Here is a 22,093-nt window from a genome sequence, read left to right on the forward strand (position 1 = left end):
CAAGTAATCTATGTCTCCTACCAAAAACATGCCTTACAGAGGCAAGATGTCCTCCTCATCCTCCGATTCCTCACCCTCCATACCTAGTGTGTACATCCTCATCCTCACAGAGTATTAATTCATCCCTGCTGGAATCCACCATTATAGGTCCCTCTGTACTTTCTGGAGGCAATTGCTGGTCTTCCTGGATGAATTTATAATTCATTCTGATGAACATCATCTTCTCCACAGTTTTTGGAAGCAACCTCCTACATCGAACGCTGTCAAGGTTCCCTACTGCTCTAAAAACTATTTCAGAGTACACACTGGAGGGGGGACAACTTAGATAATATAAAGCAAGTTTGTGCAAAGGAGAAAAAAGAAAGGTAGCAGCACTAAAACAATTGGTGAAGAAATTGGATGATCTTTACAATATTAACGATTTAAGCATGAATTACACAACAATATAATAACACATAGGAAATTCTGACAAACAACACATTAAAATGAAGAGCAATTGATTTTGAGGACAGTTTGATAGGTACCACAAGTATTTGTGCAAATGCCTCCAAAATGCAGTCTTTTCATGCCAGTATAGATACAGACTGTCTGACATGCCTACTTGGATGCTGTCACCACCTTTACACGAGCCGTATTAGCTGCTGTACACAACCGGAGTTGGCTCCAAGCATTGTAGCTTGTGCACAGTGACGTGTCACTGTGCACAAGCTACAATGCGAAACACGTGTCAGTAGACGCCCCTGACACGCCCCCCCTTCTGAAGCAGGACACAGCAGCAACTTACTAGGAGCCAACTCCGGTTCACACATCTCCCCAACGAGACGCCAGGTACCCGCGGCACACACACCGGGTTGAGACTGTCTCACCCCGGGTCTCCCGCTGCACAAGTGAGAGTGTACAGCTGCCGTGACCCATAGTTCACGGCTAGTTCAGACACCTCACGGAGCGGGCACCGGACAGAGTGAAAACTCTCCCCGGCTGTTGTCTTTGCTGCCCGGCACACTTATTTAAACTGCCTGACTCACTCTGTGACACTTAAATATCCTGTGTATTCAAAAAAGGCTGTTGTGTATGTCAAACAGAACCTTTACCAGAGCATTACCGCTGTGCTATTAATATACAAATATACCTAGGGTCAGCAGTGTGTATCAATTATACTTGTACAGCTGACCAACCTGAGCATTGCCGCCGATCAGCCATCATTTAATGCACTCATATTGTCTAGCCTGCATCTGCCAGTATGTATCCAGGTGCACTGCGGGACATTTGCTTTCCCGGATTTTTTGGTAGCACGGCGCACTTATTTAACTGCCTGACTCACTCTGTGACACATAGATAACCTGTGTATTCAAAAAAAGCAGCTGTGTATGTCAAACAGAACCCTTACATTTATGAACCAAAGCATTACCGTTGTGCTATTAATATATAAATGTACCTAGAGTCAGCAGTGTGTGTCGATTTATACCTGTGCAGCTGACCAACCTGAGCAGTGCCGCTGATCAGCCATCATTTAAAGCACTCATACTGTCTAGCCTGTATTTGCCCGTGTGTATCCAGGTGCACTGCAGGACATTTGCTTTCCTGAATTTTTTTGGTAGCAGCAACTGGGGCACATTATTTGCCCAAACTAGCAGCCAGTATACACATTACTTGTACCACTTATCCGCAAGTTTGACGGCATTTCATAACATTTAAAGTGTACAGTGCTATATTTGTACCAAGACCGACAGTGCTCAGTACCAACCGGGACACTGTTTGCCGACAACTATGTCAACATTCAGGCACTACTAGAAAACAGTTAGAGGTCTTAAATAACAAATGTTTGTTCTGAAATAGTTTTACCTTGTCTGTACCATCACAGTGCAGACGGATGTTGGTGATCCTAAATTGCTGTAACAATTATCTGCCTGTTGCTGACCACCCGGGCTACAGCCCAATCTTGGTATTCGTTGTCTTTAAAAAGCAAAAAATAATTTTATACGACCGTTTGATTATCTCCTTAGATGATACTTCATATGTATAGTTACTTTACTCTCATACTCTATAACTGAATTCTAACAGGTGACAGAACTCATATTTGCATGTACAGTACGTTACAATATTCATGCTTTGTCACTTAAAAAATATTTTCCCGTGGGTGCAACCTGGCCCTCAGTGACCGTAATACTGAGACCAGTTAGACAACTCCTATTTGGAGACTTGGGTACATTTCCTTCCAATCTCTTCACCACCTCTTTCCGTTGGGTCCCCCGTGATACCCCTATCACTCTCAATCACCATTCGATGTCCAACGATAGATGGTGAATAGCAGAAGAAGGGTTTCACGACACCCACACCTTATCCTATACTATCTACGCTGCTCTCTCATTTGTTGTGGTACTCCTGGTCTCTCTGCAAGGCCATCGGTAACAGAGGACTGGGTGCTATATTTACGTCAAAAAGCAGAAGCACATATAAGCCTTCTACACTCTCATCCCATGGTACATTTACTGCCATACATCACTTGCACGCCTGATTCTCATCCCGAACTCAGAAGCTAAGCAGTGATTGGCCGGGCCAGAACTCGTAGGGGTGACCGACGGGGAATACTCGGAGCTGTAATATACCGGATTGCAGAAAATACTTGGTCAAGGGAGCAATCTACTTATCCTCACTTTACCTACTTTTTCTCCTCCATTTAAGATCCTAGTAAAGTTAGACCGCATTATTCATCCGCATTTATTTAGGGGGGGACAGTGTCATGCGTCATGTACACCTCAATGTAATACATTGTTTGTGAGCAGCAAATTTGCCCGAGCCATTGAAAGACTCCTTTGCATTTTCTCACTGAGTGTACTCACTCCAATTATTTTCGCCACCAAAAGTTCATTTGTGACCATTACTTTTGTATGTACAATATTCAACACTAATATTGAAATTTATATGTATTGTCACACGTACTGATTTTTTAGCATCAGTTCTCCATTAAAAGTTAAATTTTAATATATTTCATTCATCATCATTTACAAGCGTGCCCCAAAAACCTTTTTGGTTCTTCCTTCGTCACCCTTGTGACAAAATTCTTTTTAACCATATAACAAATAATATGGCCCTGCAGTACAGCCTTTGAAGTCTCCCACATAAGTCTAGGACTGTCCCAGTATTTTAGATTGTCAGCGATAAAGTTAGACTACTTGGACTTGACGATAATTGAAAATCAGCTAGATGCACAGGGAACCACCATCGGTTGTCCAGACAAGGATCTGAGGGAAATGTTAAGATCAGCATAATGGAAGCATGATAAGACATCAGGATGTCATATAGTCAAGTATTATAGAGGTGTTACATTAGAACATCAGATAATAAAAGATAGCGATGCGAGACATGGAACCGTCTGCTGATGATCAATGTGAATAGGACTTCTCGGTAGGGTTTAAAAGGCACCAAAGATCTGATTGGTGAAGTGCAGTTAATAACAACCAAAGTGCTCCCCACATGGAGGAAAATGGTCTGAGAGGTGGGGAAGACTTGTCAATTTGAATATCTAAGACTGTACTGAGATCCTCTCTCATGATCAAGGGGTAATTTTCCCTCTGCAGCAACAATCTAGTAACATAGTTAAAAAGAAAAGTCAGTCTACAATTGATATAGAGGGGCTACTTGCGCACCAAGAATATGTGATCAGACTAGCTGCGGTACCATGCGGGAGACCACCCACGAATCGTTTAGCATTTAGTATGGAAGGTATGGTACTGCACTTTGGGCCTTATTCGAGTTCACTCTTTCTGACAAAATCCTTCTTAGATGGACAAAACCATGAGCACGGCAGGTGGGGCAGATGTTACTTGTGCAGTGAGAATTAGATGGGTGGGGTTTTACTTCAAAGTGAGATCTATATTGCAGTGTAAAAATAAAGCAGTCAGTATTTTCCCTGCACAGAAACAAAATAACTCACCCAAATCTAATTCTCTCTGTACATTTTACATCTGCCCCCCCCCCCCTGCAGTGCACATGGTTTTGTCCATCTAAGAAGGATTTTGACAGAAAGAGTGAACTAGAATAACCCCCTTTGTCCTATGACAGTTTTGTAATTTGATACTGTTGGGAACCCACGTGTATATATATATATATATATATATATATACTGTATAATATATATATATATATATATATATATATATATATATATATATATATATATATATATGTGAAGAAGCAAGTGGGCACTCTTAAGATTTTTCACCCTGCACGGCGGCAGGTTTTTGAAGTAAATAAGTTGAAGACACAAGTTTAGTGGGTCAACGTTTCGGGTTCCTGGCCCTTTATCAAGACATCAAAAAACAGTGTGCAATAACATACATTTATAGGGGAGTGGGGTGTACCTCGTGCAGCAAACACCTGTGAGCCTCCAGTCGGGGTGGTGATGACGTCACCGGCGCATAGAGCATCGGTGATCACCGGGTCTCCCGGGGGCATGAAGGTAGGTGATGGTGATGGTCCTTTGTGAAGTGTGGTGATGTCATTGTGCACCACAAAGTCCTTCAGGTTACGGCTGCGCTTGTAAGCAGGCATGATGGCACAGTGTTTCATACTTGCTAGTTCGGGGTCTGTGGTGATGAGTGGCCATATGCGTTTGGCTGCAGAGACAATGTCATGACTGGCTGTAGAGAAGCATTGGGTCCACACAATTTTATCTTTGTTCTGTGTTTAGTTGCAGGTTGGAGCAGTGTTGTTCGATCCAATTTAAGGACCTTGTTTTTGGTGTTCTCTAGAAGTTTGGCTGGGTAGCCTCTTAGAAGGAACTTCTTAGACATTTCTGTGATTTCTTTTTCTGCCTCCTGTGTGTTGGAGCAAATGCGCATTGCCCTGATGAACTGGGAGTAGGGTAGACCCCATTTGGATGCGGGGGGGGTGGAAGCTGCTCCCCAGCAGTATGGTGTTTCTGTCTGTGGGCTTATGGTAGACAGTGGATTCCAGATGCAAGTCATTGTTTTGACTGATGTGTACATCCAAGAAGTTATTACTTATATTGCTGTTTATTTATACACCAAGTTTTGATCCATGTAAACTACCCTTGTAGCAAACACAGCACTCCTGTAGTCAGCCCGTTAACCCGGTGATGTGCTCTGCACAATCCCGCACCCACTGTCCCTACACATGCCGCCCAGGCTTCCATCCAGTGCGCATCTGCACTGGACACACTCCACTACGTTGCCTTGACTACCATTTCACGCTAGACACATGCCCCCGGGAGACCCGGTGATCACCGATGCTCTATGCGCCGGTGACGTCATCACCACCCCGACTGGAGGCTCACAGGTGTTTGCTGCACGAGGTACACCCCACTCCCCTATAAATGTATGTTATTGCACACTGTTTTTTGATGTCTTGATAAAGGGCCAGGAACCCGAAACGTTGACCCACTAAACTTGTGTCTTCAACTTATTTACTTCTAAAACCTGCCGCCGTGCAGGGTGAAAAATCTTAAGAGTGCCCACTTGCTTCTTCACATACGTATCCACACCAGGATTGTGTGGCACCAAAGTCTTCATCTCCTGAATAGTGAGTGCCGGGAATCCCTCTCTATATATATATATATATATATATATATATATATATATATATATATATATATATATATATATATATACTGTATATATATATTGTTTTAAAGTTCTAATGATGGTGTAAGTAATAAGAGAGATGGTGTTATAATCACACGTTTTTACTGATATTTAAGTATTGATACATACATATAAGATATGGTCAAACCTAGTTGGAATGAACGCAAAAAAATAATAAAATAATATAAGAAAAGCAACAAAAAATGTGGGTTTAAATTTAAAAGAAATTGATGTTTTGCAGAGTCCAATTTAACACTGAGGAGAATCGTTAAACACAGAGTCTGCAATTGGTGTGTAGACATTAACTAACTAATGTAATGTGAGATTGTAGATTTTCGACATCAATGATAAGAAATCTACCCTAGTCTATCCACAATTGGATCTAAATGTTAAATGAAAGGACCCATCAAAACAGAATGGCGACACTCCTGGAGTCAGTGTGAAATGTAGCTGCAACGCACAAGTTTACCCATGGAGCCCAGATGGTAGCAAGTAACGTCCCCGGAATGTCATTAAATTTCCTGTAGAATAATTATATATCTGATCATAACTTTTTAAGGAGAGTAAGTACCCTTAGAAATTTACTGTCATAGGAAAATATAAACCCCAAACATTCCAGGAGTCAAGGCGTAACTGGACCAGGCTATGGGAGGGGGCACATTGTGAATTCTAGGAAAATACATGAGTGAGATTTTTTTAAAGCATACAACCCAGAGAAGAAGGGGGGGGGGGGGGGTTTGCAAATGTGGCGGGTGGCATTTACCTGATCACTGGGCTCCAAAGAATCAGCAATCAGGTCTGAATCAGGCCCCATGGGAACAAACCCCTTGGTTCATACAGTAGAGTGGGATGAATATGGGTGACTTGCATGCCAATTTACCAAAGCTACCTGGACTCATTATTTACACTGTGGCTGGGTATGATGATGCAATGATGGTAAGTGTATTAATTATAGTTGTAAGACCCTGCGCATCTACAGCATTTGGTGCTGCTTGCTGGAGGTGAATGTCTCCGCCAATCACCCACCCTCTCACTAGGTCGTCTCCAGGTTGCTGAGCTATATGTAAGAGCACTTTCCAAAGATACTAATATTAGGCTTGTAGGTTAATAGGTGTCTAGATGGTCATTAAGATGATGATATTAGTGAATGCACATGTAATGAGGTGATGGTGATAATACCCTAAGGCAAACATTTACAAACTTGTTCCTCAAGGCACAATGATACCTTTTACAGCGCAAATGTTGGGTCGCAATTGAGATTTGGACATTTGTAGGGTGAACATATCCGTAGGGACCCGGTAATAAGCCAGGTTACTGACGTCATTTGGGGGTGGGAGGAGCAGCGGCGCATCATCGGGGGGCAGGGTAGGATGCAGCGCTTGGAGCTGATGCTGCCTACTCCTTTCTTTTAACCCAGATTGGATTGCCAGGTTGCTGGACCCAGGATTTTTTGGAAGGACATGGGTTAGTTGTGGGGTGAAAGGGGTATAAAATGTTAGGTTTAGGGATATCCAGACTTATGCACAGATGGATAAATCAAAATAACTAAGGTAGTTATTAAGTCACCTGTGCTCAAGCATGGATTACCTAAAACCAGGAATGTTAGTGTGTCTTAAGTACCAAGGTTTGGAATCCCAGACCTGAGGAGATACAATGAGTGATTATATAAGTGATACATTGATGATATGAGACATGGGAAGGATAATAAATAAATAAAAAACTGAACAAAGTATTGAGAAAATAAGAACAAACATTAAAGTTTTTTACATTCTATTAAATATATATATTTTTTTTTTATCATTGTCTGACTTATCTTTGTTTCCTTCCACAGCTTATCTTTAGCCCATTATGTTGAAGGAATTAAGGACATTCACCATATTACTTTTAATAGCAGCCGTTGGCTTTCTTTGTAGAAATAATGTTAAAAAAAAAACCACATACATCATGCAATTCCTCACTTCTAATGGCTTAATATCAGGATCGTTGAGCACAGATTCAATAAGTCCAACCGCTATTCTACGCCAAGGAAATGGAATCTTATTCATGGAGACCACTGACAGAATGGATCCACCATCCTTGGTCCTGTGCGTGATTGAGTCAGCGGCTCGGGTCTACCCTGACAGACCCGTGGTCTACTTCATGAAAGGACTGGATGACATAAACACAGAGGACGACGAGAACCGAATTCGGAAACATTTCCCCACTCTTTCAACTTTTGATAATATTTTCATCTTCCCTCTGAGAATGGAGGAATTATTTACTGACACGCCTTTTCTGCCATGGTATAAGAAGGTATGCATTAATATTAGAGGAAAGATTTTTATTTTGCATATCACACAGTAGTAATATTCTGGTTATACTACTTTCACTGTACAAATAATAGTGTGTTGAACCATTTCCCTTGGGAACTTTTTAAAAGAGTTTTTAAATTCGCATTTGACAGAACACAGCTGATGTATGTCATGCAGAAGGTTGAGATAATCGAGAAATCAGTCAGAGCTATAATGGCACGTCAACATGATAGCATTATATAATAATACAAAAATGATCCTAAGTGCTTGATTATTTGTTCTGTGCATCTTTTATGTCTGTAACAAGCGTACAATAAACTAGTATAATTGTAACACTAACTTCTTACAGGCACTTTAAATACAGCTTATATATAATTTGTATTGTTTTTTGTTATTCTTTTTATTAATTTCAATATAAAAAAAGAACAGACAATTTAATAGTAGTTTAAATTGTTTAAAATAGTTTAAAAGAAAGCGTCAAATTGACAATCCAATTGACATATGCATTCATATAATATAGCAGTTATCTATTTCACATATATAACAAACAGAGGACACACAACATAAATATAATCGTCCAGTGTTGCCTGTTCCTTCTATTTATTTATTAACAGTTTATCATATAGTGCATACATATTCCGCAGCGCTTTACAGAGAATATTTGAACATTCACATCAGTCCCTGCCCCAGTGGAGCTTACAATCTGTATTCCCTACCACATGTACATGCACACACAGAAATTCTAGGGTTAATTTTGTTGGAAGCCAATTAACCTACCTGTATATTTTTGGATTGCGGGAGGAAACTGGAGTACCCGGAGGAAACCCACGCAGGTACGGCAAGAATATACAAACTCCACACAGTTAGGGCCATGGTGGGTATCAAACCCATGACCTCAGTGCTGTGAGGCAGTAATGCTAACCATTACACCATCAAGCTTACTAAAATGCACTACAGTTTAATAAATATAGCATGGAAAGTATTTTCTTTATGGTACTTTAATCATCTCTTCAAACTATATATAAAGAAATCCTCTACCCTCACCGGTTTTCATCATACTCTGTTTCCATTGTATTTCTGGTATCTCTTTTCCCCCTTTTTCCTCTCTTTCTCCTCCTATCCATGTGAATTTCTTAAAACATTAGTGCATTTGTATATCTCATACATTTTTACATTTAGTTTCTTCTATTTGTGTATTTTCTCTGTTTTACTGTTTCCCTTCCCCACTCTCCAGTGAATATTAGCTATCTTTTATACATCTATTCCTCTCTTTCTATGTGATATCCAACAGGTGTATAATAAAAATATATATGTGGCAAAAGAAGAGAAAAAAATGAGGTTTGGCGACTATGCAGGTTTCAGGGTCAACTGGAACAAGTCGAGCATCTTTCCAGTTAGACCAGGGATCCAGGCAGCTCCCCAAATAAATATACAGCTTAACCCCTTCCTGACAGAGCTAGTTTTTGCGTTCCTGACAGAGCCATTTTTTTCAAATCTGACATGTCTCACTTAAGTGGGGATAACTTTTTTTTGCTTTTACTTATCCCAGTGATTTTGAGATTGTTTTTTCGTGACACATTGTACTTCAAATTAGTGGTAAATTTGGGTCGATACAGTCTGTGTTTTTTTGTGAAAAATACCAAAATGTCGTGAAAAAATGGAAAATTTAGCGATTTGCAAAATGTTAAATTTTCTGCTTGTGAGACAAATAATCATACCACTCAAAATAGTTAATAACTAACATAGACCATATGTCTACTTTATGTTTCCATCATTATTTCAACTTCCTTTTAATTTTTTGGGACACTAGGAGGCTTACAATATGAATTGCAAATTCTCAAATTTTCATGAAAATTTCAAACACTGATTTTTTTAGGGACCAGTTCAGTTCTGATGTGACTTTGAGGGACTTGTATGTGAGACACCCCCATAAATGATGCCATTTCAAAAACTGCACCCCTCACAGTATTCAAAACAGCATTTTGGAAGTTTGTTAACCCTTTAGGTGTTTCACAGGAATTAAAACAAAGTGTAGGTGAAATTTCAAAATTTCATTTTTTTTGCAGATTTGCAATTTTAATACATTTTTCTAAGGAACACAGTACATTTTACTAGAGAAATGTGACTAAAAATTGATTCCCCCAATTCTTTTGTTTTCAAAAATATCCTATATGTGGCCCTAGTGTGCACGTTGACCAAACCACAGGCTTCATAATAGAAGGAGCACCTACTTGATTTTGGAGCCTCCTTTTTATGAGATTATTTTTTAGGCACCATGTAGGTTTCTAGGCACCATAAGATGCTAAAATTTAGGAACCCCCCCACAAGTTACCCCATTTTGCAAACTACACCCCTCAGGGAATTCATCTAGGGGTATAGTGTACATTTCAAACCCCCAGGGGTTTCACCAATTGTGGTACAACTGGGCAGTGAAAATGAAAAATTACATTTTTTACACAAAAATGCAGTTCTGGCTCAAAATTTTTCATTTTCACAAGGAATGAAGGAGACAAAGCACCCCAAAATCTGTGCCCCAATTTCTCCCGAGTACGGCAATGCCTCACATGTGACCAAAAAATACCAGTTGGGTGCATGGCAGGACTCAGAAGGGAAGGAGTGATTTTTGGATTTTGCAGCTCAGATTCTGGTGGAATTTTGGTGGGTGCTATGTCGCATTAGCAAGACCCCCCAAGCACCAATACAGTGGAACCCCCCCACAAGTGACCCCATTTTGCAAACTACACCCCTCAGGGAATTCATCTAGGGGTATAGTGTACATTTCAAACCCCCAGGGGTTTCACCAATTTTGATACAAGTGGGCAGTGAACATGAAAAATTACATTTTTTTACACAAAAATGCAGTTCTGGCTCAAAATTTTTCATTTTCAGAAGGTATGAAGGAGAAAAAGCACCCCAAAATCTGTGCCCCAATTTCTCCCGAGTACGGCAATGCCTCACATGTGAACAAAAAATACCAGTTGGGTGCATGGCAGGACTCAGAAGGGAAGGAGTGATTTTTGGATTTTGCAGCACAGATTTTGGTGGAATGAATGGTGGGTGCTATGTTGCACCAATACAGTGGAACCCCCCCACAAGTCACCCCATTTTGCAAACTACACCCCTCAGGGAATTCATCTAGGGGTATAGTGTACATTTCAAACCCCCAGGGGTTTCACCAATTTTGATACAAGTGGGCAGTGAACATGAAAAATGACATTTTTTTACACAAAAATGCAGTTCTGGCTCAAAATTTTTCATTTTCAGAAGGTATGAAGGAGAAAAAGCACCCCAAAATCTGTGCCCCAATTTCTCCCGAGTACGGCAATGCCTCACATGTGACCAAAAAATACCAGTTGGGTGCATGGCAGGACTCAGAAGGGAAGGAGTGATTTTTGGATTTTGCAGCTCAGATTCTGGTGGAATTTTGGTGGGTGCTATGTCGCATTAGCAAGACCCCCAAAGCACCAATACAGTGGAACCCCCCCACAAGTGACCCCATTTTGCAAACTACACCCCTCAGGGAATTCATCTAGGGGTATAGTGTACATTTCAAACCCCCAGGGGTTTCACCAATTTTGATACAAGTGGGCAGTGAACATGAAAAATTAAATTTTTTTACACAAAAATGCAGTTCTGGCTCAAAATTTTTCATTTTCAGAAGGTATGAAGGAGAAAAAGCACCCCAAAATCTGTGCCCCAATTTCTCCCGAGTACGGCAATGCCTCACATGTGACCAAAAAATACCAGTTGGGTGCATGGCAGGACTCAGAAGGGAAGGAGTGATTTTTGGATTTTGCAGCTCAGATTCTGGTGGAATTTTGGTGGGTGCTATGTCGCATTAGCAAGACCCCCAAAGCACCAATACAGTGGAACCCCCCCACAAGTGACCCCATTTTGCAAACTACACCCCTCAGGGAATTCATCTAGGGGTATAGTGTACATTTCAAACCCCCAGGGGTTTCACCAATTTTGATACAAGTGGGCAGTGAACATGAAAAATTAAATTTTTTTACACAAAAATGCAGTTCTGGCTCAAAATTTTTCATTTTCAGAAGGTATGAAGGAGAAAAAGCACCCCAAAATCTGTGCCCCAATTTCTCCCGAGTACGGCAATGCCTCACATGTGACCAAAAAATACCAGTTGGGTGCATGGCAGGACTCAGAAGGGAAGGAGTGATTTTTGGATTTTGCAGCTCAGATTCTGGTGGAATTTTGGTGGGTGCTATGTCGCATTAGCAAGACCCCCAAAGCACCAATACAGTGGAACCCCCCCACAAGTGACCCCATTTTGCAAACTACACCCCTCAGGGAATTCATCTAGGGGTATAGTGTACATTTCAAACCCCCAGGGGTTTCACCAATTTTGATACAAGTGGGCAGTGAACATGAAAAATTACATTTTTTTACACAAAAATGCAGTTCTGGCTCAAAATTTTTCATTTTCAGAAGGTATGAAGGAGAAAAAGCACCCCAAAATCTGTGCCCCAATTTCTCCCGAGTACGGCAATGCCTCACATGTGAACAAAAAATACCAGTTGGGTGCATGGCAGGACTCAGAAGGGAAGGAGTGATTTTTGGATTTTGCAGCACAGATTTTGGTGGAATGAATGGTGGGTGCTATGTTGCACCAATACAGTGGAACCCCCCCACAAGTCACCCCATTTTGCAAAGTACACCCCTCAGGGAATTCATCTAGGGGTATAGTGTACATTTCAAACCCCCAGGGGTTTCACCAATTTTGATACAAGTGGGCAGTGAACATGAAAAATTACATTTTTTTACACAAAAATGCAGTTCTGGCTCAAAATTTTTCATTTTCAGAAGGTATGAAGGAGAAAAAGCACCCCAAAATCTGTGCCCCAATTTCTCCCGAGTACGGCAATGCCTCACATGTGACCAAAAATACCAGTTGGGTGCATGGCAGGACTCAAAAGGGAAGGAGTGATTTTTGGATTTTGCAGCTCAGATTCTGGTGGAATTTTGGTGGGTGCTATGTCGCATTAGCAAGACCCCCCAAGCACCAATACAGTGGAACCCCCCCACAAGTGACCCCATTTTGCAAACTACACCCCTCAGGGAATTCATCTAGGGGTATAGTGTACATTTCAAACCCCCAGGGGTTTCACCAATTTTGATACAAGTGGGCAGTGAACATGAAAAATTACATTTTTTTACACAAAAATGCAGTTCTGGCTCAAAATTTTTCATTTTCAGAAGGTATGAAGGAGAAAAAGCACCCCAAAATCTGTGCCCCAATTTCTCCCGAGTATGGCAATGCCTCACATGTGACCAAAAAATACCAGTTGGGTGCATGGCAGGACTCAAAAGGGAAGGAGTGATTTTTGGATTTTGCAGCTCAGATTCTGGTGGAATTTTGGTGGGTGCTATGTCGCATTAGCAAGACCCCCCAAGCACCAATACAGTGGAACCCCCCCACAAGTGACCCCATTTTGCAAACTACACCCCTCAGGGAATTCATCTAGGGGTATAGTGTACATTTCAAACCCCCAGGGGTTTCACCAATTTTGATACAAGTGGGCAGTGAACATGAAAAATTACATTTTTTTACACAAAAATGCAGTTCTGGCTCAAAATTTTTCATTTTCAGAAGGTATGAAGGAGAAAAAGCACCCCAAAATCTGTGCCCCAATTTCTCCCGAGTACGGCAATGCCTCACATGTGAACAAAAAATACCAGTTGGGTGCATGGCAGGACTCAGAAGGGAAGGAGTGATTTTTGGATTTTGCAGCACAGATTTTGGTGGAATGAATGGTGGGTGCTATGTTGCACCAATACAGTGGAACCCCCCCACAAGTCACCCCATTTTGCGAAGTACACCCCTCAGGGAATTCATCTAGGGGTATAGTGTACATTTCAAACCCCCAGGGGTTTCACCAATTTTGATACCAGTGGGCAGTGAAAATGATAAATTACATTTTTTTACACAAAAATGCAGTTCTGGCTCAAAATTTTTCATTTTCAGAAGGAATGAAGGAGACAAAGCACCCCAAAATCTGTGCCCCAATTTCTCCCGAGTACGGCAATGCCTCATGTGTGACCAAAAAGTGGCAGGACTCAGAAGGGAAGGAGTGATATTTGGATTTTGCAGCACAAATTCTGGTGGAATGATGGTGGGTGCTATGTCGCATTAGCAAGACCCCCAAAGCACCAATACAGTGGAACCCCCCCACAAGTGACCCCATTTTGCAAACTACACCCCTCAGGGAATTCATCTAGGGGTATAGTGTACATTTCAAACCCCCAGGGGTTTCACCAATTTTGATAAAACTGGGCAGTGAACATGAAAAATTACATTTTTTTACACAAAAATGCAGTTCTGGCTCAAAATTTTTCATTTTCACAAGGAATGAAGGAGACAAAGCACCCCAAAATCTGTGCCCCAATTTCTCCCGAGTACGGCAATGCCTCACATGTGACCAAAAAATACCAGTTGGGTGCATGGCAGGACTCAGAAGGGAAGGAGTGATTTTTGGATTTTGCGGCTCAGATTCTGGTGGAATGAATGGTGGGTGCTATGTGGCATTAGCAAGACCCCCGAAGCACGGTGAAATTATGAACCTAATATTCCATAGATGTGTGGTATATTTTAAAACACTCCTTTATACATAGGCCGGGTTTGTCGGGGCAAGTGTCACACTGGAAAATAGTTTGCTTTCTTATTCCCTTTTTATAGCAAACTTTGCACCTTTTTTGTGTCCTGCCCTTTTTTCCAGTGGAGGGGATTTCATCAGGAAAATGCTGCCCTGGTACAATACGGGGGCCAGTACTAGAAGTACTGGGGCCCTCTGCCTGCTGGTTCCCAAATATTAGGCCCTTTATGACTTCCTCTTGAAAGTGCATAAATGTCCCCCTCTGGCCGGTAGAACGGAATAGCACGTAAGCGTTATACAGTGCCATCTGGATGATATACACGGCCACCTTCTTGTACCAGATTTTTGTTTTCCGCAGGGCACTGTACGGCTTCAGTACCTGATCTGAAAGATCCACTCCGCCCATGTACCTATTGTAATCCAGGATACAATTAGGTTTTGAGGTGTGGGTACTGGTACCTCGTACAGGGACGGAGGTGGTACTGTCTCCGTGAATTGTTGTCAGTATAAGGACATCCCTCTTGTCCTTATATTTGACCAACAACATATTTTCGTTGCATATTCCCCTGCTTTCACCCCTTCTCATTACTTGGGCAATGTGCGTTTTTGGGAGGCCTCTTTGGTTCTTGCGCACAGTACCGCAAGCTGCTGTACCTCTTGAACCAAGGGCCTTAAACAGGGGGATGCTAGTGTAAAAGTTATCCACATAGAGGTGATAACCTTTATCCAGGAAGGGGTGCACTAAATCCCAGACAATTTTCCCACTAACACCTACGAGGGAGGGGGGGCATTCTGGCGGTTCAATTCTTGAATCCTTCCCTTCATAAACCCTAAACCTGTGGGTGTACCCTGAGGTGCTTTCACACAGTTTATACATTTTTATGCCATACCTTGCCCTCTTACTGGGAAGGTACTGGCGGAATTTAACCCTTCCTTTAAAATGTATAAGGGACTCGTCGATACAAATAAATTTTTCAGGGATGTACACCTCTTCAAATTTGGCACTGAAATGATCAATGACCGGCCTGACTTTGAATAGCCGGTCAAAGGTGGGATCATCTCTGGGTGGGCACTGTGCATTATCGGTGTAATGTATAAATTTAAGAATTGTCTCAAATCGAGTCCGGGTCATGGCCATACGGTAAAATGGAGTACTGTACAGAACATCTGTACTCCAATATTGCCTAATTTCTGGCTTTTTTACTATGCCCATATGAAACACCAGACCCCAAAACGTCATCATCTCTACTGCATCTACAGGGGTCCACCTAGCAAATGATGACGTGGGGTTTTGAGCAATAAACTGCTGGGCATATAAATTAGTTTGGTCCACCATTAAATTTACAAAATCATCAGAGAAAAATAATTTGAAAAAGTCAATTTCTCTGAGACCTGTGGAATCAAATTGGATTCCTGGCATGGCCAAAAACTCAGGAACCTGGGGCTCAAAATTGTCTGGTGGTGGGGTCCATATGAGATCAATTGTTGGGGGGGGGGTCTCAGCTGCTCTACGGGGGCGTCTTTGAGGGGGTCCCTCATCATCAGAGGAGGAAGAGGAGCTTAAGGCGAATCCTTCAAATTCCCCGCTTGCATCACTGGCTGTGTCAGAGTCAGAAGCAAGCAGGGCATATGCCTCCTCCGCTGAATACATTCTTCTGGATGACTGTGATGACATTTGGGAGGACATTTGGGAGGACATTTGGGATACCATTTTTATTTTTGTGTTACTGGTAGTGAAATGTTTCAACACGTGTATAGTGTAGGGGGGGGTACAAACTTTATTTCAACCCGGGGGATATGTAGTGTGTATGTAGTGCAGAAAAAAAAAAATACTTTATACCAATAAAAAAAAAAAAAAAATGAAGGGGTTAAAAATAAAAAATTGAAGGGGTTAAAAAAAATAAAAAAAAAAGGTCCTGCACCAAAAATTGAGCACAGATGTCGGTCAGTAACGTCTGTCACTGAACAGCGCTCAAAGGCAACAGGAATTTGATCAAAAAAAAAAATAAAATAGATCAACCCTGTGCCGAAAAAGCTGATCAGTGATGTACGTCACTGATCAGCGCACAGTGGCCACAGGACACCCACAAAATCACAGTGTGTGTAAAAAAAAAATTAAAAAAAGACCCCACAGCACTCACAAAAAAAAAAAAAGGTGATCAGTGATGCGACACTGATTACCAGTGAGGTGCAGCAGGTGCACAACCTTTGGTGCAACTGACAGTGCAACTGACAGGTATATATAAAAAAAAAAAACCTCTGCACCCCCAAAAAAGTTGCTGATCACCTCAGATATAGTGATCAGCACAAAAGGCGGGGGCAGCAGACACAAAATTTAGCACTCTCTGTCACTCTTTATCACTCTCTGTCACTCTCTGTCACTATCTCTCACTATCTCTCACTATCTCTCACTATCTCTCACTATCTCTCACTATCTATCACTCTAGGACACTAAAAAACCTGCACCCCCAAAAAGGGGGGGTAGCAGACACAAAATATACACTCTCTATCACTCTCTGTCACTATCTCTCTCTATCTCTCACTATCTATCACTATCTATCACTATCTATCACTATCTATCACTATCTATCACTCTATGACACTACAGCAGCAGCACTGACAGGTATATCTATATATAAAAAAAAACCTGCGCCCCCAAAAAGTTGCTGATCAGTTAATTTATACTGATCAGCACAAAAGGAGGGGGCAGCAGTCAGTTATATAAAAAATATATAGCACAATCTGTCACTATCTCTCTCTATCTCTCTCTCTCTATCTCTCTCTATCTCTCTATAACTATCACACTGCAGCAGCACAAAATATAGCACTCTGTCACTAGGCCTCTCTATCTATCTCTCTCTCTCTATTTCTCTCTATCTCTCTATCTCTCTATCTCTCTCTCTCTATCTATAACTATATCACACTGCAGCAGCACAAAATATAGCACTCTCTGACACTATCTCTCTCTCTATCTCTCTCTATCTCTCTCTATCTCTCTATCTCTCTCTATCTATCTCTCTATCTAGCTATTACACTGCAGCAGCACAATTTCACAGCACAGGAAGGCACAAGTAGCAACAGGATCCAGGAAGCATCCAGCACACTACTAGGCACAGATCAAGCAGTGATCAAGCAGTGATGAAGCAGTGATCAGGTAAGTATGGAGCAAGGTTCTGGTCAGTATATGGCGGCAGGTGGGCACGGTGACCGCACTGCACGCTATTCCAGACCGGAATGGCGTCTGCAGTGCAGTCACCGTTAGTTTAAACCCCCCTCCATGGCTGTGATTGGTCCGTCGGTCCGACGAACCAATCACGGCCTTTGGGGGCGGGAGGGGTGAGGTGGGGTGACACCAGTGTCACCCTTACACCCCGCGGTGATTGGTGCTGTACTTTACAGCACCAATCACCTCCGATCCCGTGTCACCGGCGAACGTTATTCGCCGGTGACACAGGAAAACGCTGTAATTGGCTGTTCACACTGAACAGCCAATCACAGCGATCGCCGACGGGGGGGCGGCATCGCAGCCCCCCCTGGGCATGCACGGACATGTCTGCTGTCAGGGACAGCAGACATGTTGAAACTGTCACCGCGTCTATAGACGCGGTGACAGTTTAAATCCATGACGTACATTTACGCCATGTGTCGGGAAGTGCTTCCCGACCATGACGTAAATGTACGTCAAATGTCGGGAAGGGGTTAAGTGTGTAGAAACTATGGATATCTCGGGTACCAAATGAATATATAAAGTTGAATTTGGAACCATTGTTGCTATACTTAAGTTCTAAGATAAAAGTATGGCATAGATTAAAAATAAAATTATGCGATATGTCTATTTAATTTATTGCCAGTACTTTAGCCATAATCTTAGCTTTGGAGGAAATTAAAAAGATGGGTCTATAAGACTCCAATAACATGTTTTTTTCCCAGCTTTTAACAAAACCACTATTTTTGCCTCTAATACCCCGTTCTCACTGCAGGTAAATTCCCGGGTCAACCCGGTAATTTGCCTTTTAACACAGGTTTTTTAGCAGTGTGACCGGGTCAATCGTGTCTGCATTCCCGGATCTCATACACGAGTAAAACCTTCTGTTTACCCGTGTTTGGGATCCGGGTATACAGACACGGGTTGACCCATTCTAACTGCCTAAAAACCCGTGTTAAAAGGCAAATAACCGGGTAGAACTGCTTCACCCGGGAATTTGCCTAGCAGTGAGAAGGGGGGTTCCTCGACGCAGCTCCCGGCATTTAATTGCCTGGTAAAAGCCATGTAGTTCACACTTGCAGTGTGAACACGGCATAGCATAGATCTAGGGATATTATTTCTTTGAAACTAGCATTGAATGTCTCAAGTAACATAGAGGCTAATACTTCAGTATATTTTTTATAAATTTCGCCTGGTATGCCATCCAGTCCAGTTGAATTAACGTTTGGAAGTAGGCTAATAGCATCTTTTATATCTTGTAACCTAAAAAAGGCTTCCAATACTCCATACTTTCTGATGGTAAAGAGGGAACTCTTATACCGCTCAGAAAGTTTTTAATTCTAGTCGAGAGAAATAAAAATTATCCTCCAACCTGGTACTGTTGACAATGACTACTTTAGTAGTGTAATAATTTTAAGGTACAGCACGTGAAGTGAGTGTCTCACTATACGTCTTTCTGCCGTCATATGTGATGACTGGAAAGGGAGAATATTAGGAGAAGGGGAACCTCATCTCTGCCCCTGTGATCTACTGCATTAGATGATATTCTCAAATTGATTCATAGAACAAATATCCTACCTGCAGAATAATTTCAGTCTTCCTATCCCAGCCTTGTTATCTATAGTACTAATATACATCATTCAACCAAGCCTCTAAATCTGCCTCAAAAAGTTGCTTCATCTGCATGTGATATAATACAGCACACGTGTATGTCAAGCAATCTAGGATTATTTTCATGATTTGAAGACCGGCATGTGCAGTTTGTTTTTATTATTCCCAAGCCACTAACTGTATTTTTCTGCATTTTTAGGTAGACCCTAAGAAAGAACGTTACTGGACACATGTTAGCTCAGATGCCTGCAGATTTGCCCTGATATGGAAATATGGTGGAATTTACATGGATACTGATGTTATTTCCCTTCGACCCATTCCTAATGATCACTTTGTAGCTGCTGAGCACTCCACATCAACCAGCAGTAGTGTTTTTGGGCTCCCCCCACTTTATAATGTGACATGGGAGTTCATGGAAAACTTTGTACAGAATTACAGAGGTGATTTATGGGGACACCAAGGACCAGGAGTCTTCACACGTGTTGTGAAGAGGTTGTGTGGCATCACAACATTTACATCTGCGGATGATGTCATGTGTGCAAATATGTCTTACCTTCATCCTGATCGTTTTTATCCTCTTTCATATCCATCTTGGAAAAGGTATTTTGAAGTGTGGAAGGATTTACCAACCTTTCCTAAGTCTTATGCCTTACATCTATGGAACTATATGAACAGTGTAGGTAAAACCATGGTACCTGGAAGTAACACACTGGTGGAACATCTCTATCAGAAGCAATGCCCCTCCACCTATGGAGCAATTCTGAGGAATGAAAGTATTTATGCTTAGCAATGGATATTCCATCTACAGCTTATGTACTGTACTGTATTTATGTCTGAATTATATGATGTAGTACTTTCATTATATACATTCCAATACAGGTTGAATAGCCCTTATCCGAATTGCTCAAGACCACGAGCATTTTGGATAAGAGATTTTTTTGGGAGTTTGGATTTTTTCTTTCCATACTCATCTGGTCCCCTTGTGGTGCTCCAATGGTCCCCTGAGATCCAGGGTGTCCCCCAGTGTCCACGGCAGCCTTTACGATCCTCTGCAGCGGCATCTCCGGTCCCAGGTGTGCATTCGCGCAATGCACCCCTGGGAACGGAGATGCCACTGAAGAGGATCCCGGAGGCCGCCGTGGACCTCTGGGGATGAGGGGAAAAAAAAAATATTCTGTAGCACACAGTTTTCGGTATATTCCAGTTTTTGGAATACACAGATAATGGAGACCCGACCTGTACATGTTTGTGATATATCATATGGGTCTTCATTCGTCTTTGTGGCAGTTACGCCAAAAAGCCCCTATTGGAATGGAAGGCCACATGAGAATCTTCTAGCATTGGGCATATTTTTTGCTTCTTTTATTCCAATACGTAGCAGTTGCAGGATGCACACTTGTATAACTGTTTGCAATTGAGTCCCTGAACCTGTACACAAATTTCTAGAATGTACTGTAGCAGCAGCAGCTGAAAAGGATGACACAGGTTTTTTATGGTTTTTTTTGGGGGGGATCTATGTCAACGTATAAGTGTACTGTGTCCACTTGCTTTGGGCATGGTATTTAGCTGCACTGGGCACATTATTATATTCTATCTCCATGCCCACTTGGATGGTAAAGTATGATCGAAGTCTGTTTTAAAAAAATGAAAATGAAAAACTAATGTGGCCCTTTAGCTTGTGTTGACCTTCTGTCATAGTCGACCTAGGGTATGTCGACCATTCTTAGGTGACGACTCACTCTCTGTCAACCAGTAGTGGTTGACCTAGTGATTGTCGACCTAGAAATTGTCGACCCAGGCCCCTGATACCAGGACCTGGTGGCTCACACCAGCCATCTTGCACTGCATGGTGTTTTAAGGCTAGATGTATGAGAAAACATTTTGTTAGGTATCTTAAGCAGACAAATTTACCATTACAGGAATTCCTCTAAGTCCCCTGATTTTAAAAACCTGCTCCCCTAGGGTAGGAACCATTTTTTAGGCCATTATTGCTGTAAGCGTTAATACTCATTAACAGCTCCTACCTGGTAATACAGAATTTCAAAAAAGTATGTTTTGGTTTGGCGCAACCTCCTTAAAAAATGTTCAATACACAATGTATATAACAAAGATATATTTATGTACAATGTTAAATGCACCCCCACGCCACCCCTACTATGAACGTGAACCCGAACTGTGGTGAGCACAGCGAGCCCGCGAGGGACGGCGGTACGCGTCCTCCGACCTTTTCATACCCCCACTATCCACATCGGCGTGGAGTTGTTTTTATATAGTGTGGGGAGCGCACTATATAAAATCAACTCCACACCGACGTGGATAGTGGGGGTATGAAAAGGTCATAGGACGCGTACCGTTGCCCCTCGCCACGCTTCGGGTTCACGTTTATAGTGGGGGTGGCATGGGGGTGCATTTAACATTGTAAGCCCCCATTATGGTGCTTATACAATTTAAAATCGCATCGCATCACATTGTATGGCATTGTATTTTAAATTGTATGCCATTGGGTGCCAATCGCGTCGCATCGCATACCATCGCATGCCTTATGGTCTGTGATGCGATGGGCGCCGTGCTAGTACACAAGTACCTTAGATTGTATCATCTCACCATATGTGGGTGCTGTGGTGGGCTAGGCTTCCACTGAAGTTCTGAAGCACCACCGCAGACGGATTGTTAGGTGTAGATCCCCAGGATAAAGTGCAAAAGTGCGTCCAAGGTAAAGTGTCCAAGTGCTGGTAAAGTGCAAACAGTGCAGTGGCAATCAACAGGTATGTG

General features: G+C 42.0%; 1 protein-coding gene across 1 annotated transcript; it reads left to right on the forward strand.

Moving 5' to 3' along the window:
• Positions 1 to 7,451: 7,451 nt before the first annotated feature.
• On the forward strand, positions 7,452 to 20,108 carry LOC146063021 (alpha-1,4-N-acetylglucosaminyltransferase-like). The gene is made up of 2 exons (XM_083175030.1): positions 7,452 to 7,895; positions 19,521 to 20,108. Exons 1-2 carry the CDS (start codon positions 7,452 to 7,454, stop codon positions 20,106 to 20,108), a joined length of 1,032 nt encoding a protein of 343 aa, XP_083031156.1.
• Positions 20,109 to 22,093: the final 1,985 nt, after the last annotated feature.

Source organism: Crinia signifera, chromosome 3 (genome assembly GCF_055691185.1).
Source record: "Crinia signifera chromosome 3, ASM5569118v1, whole genome shotgun sequence".
Taxonomy (NCBI): domain Eukaryota; kingdom Metazoa; phylum Chordata; class Amphibia; order Anura; family Myobatrachidae; genus Crinia; species Crinia signifera.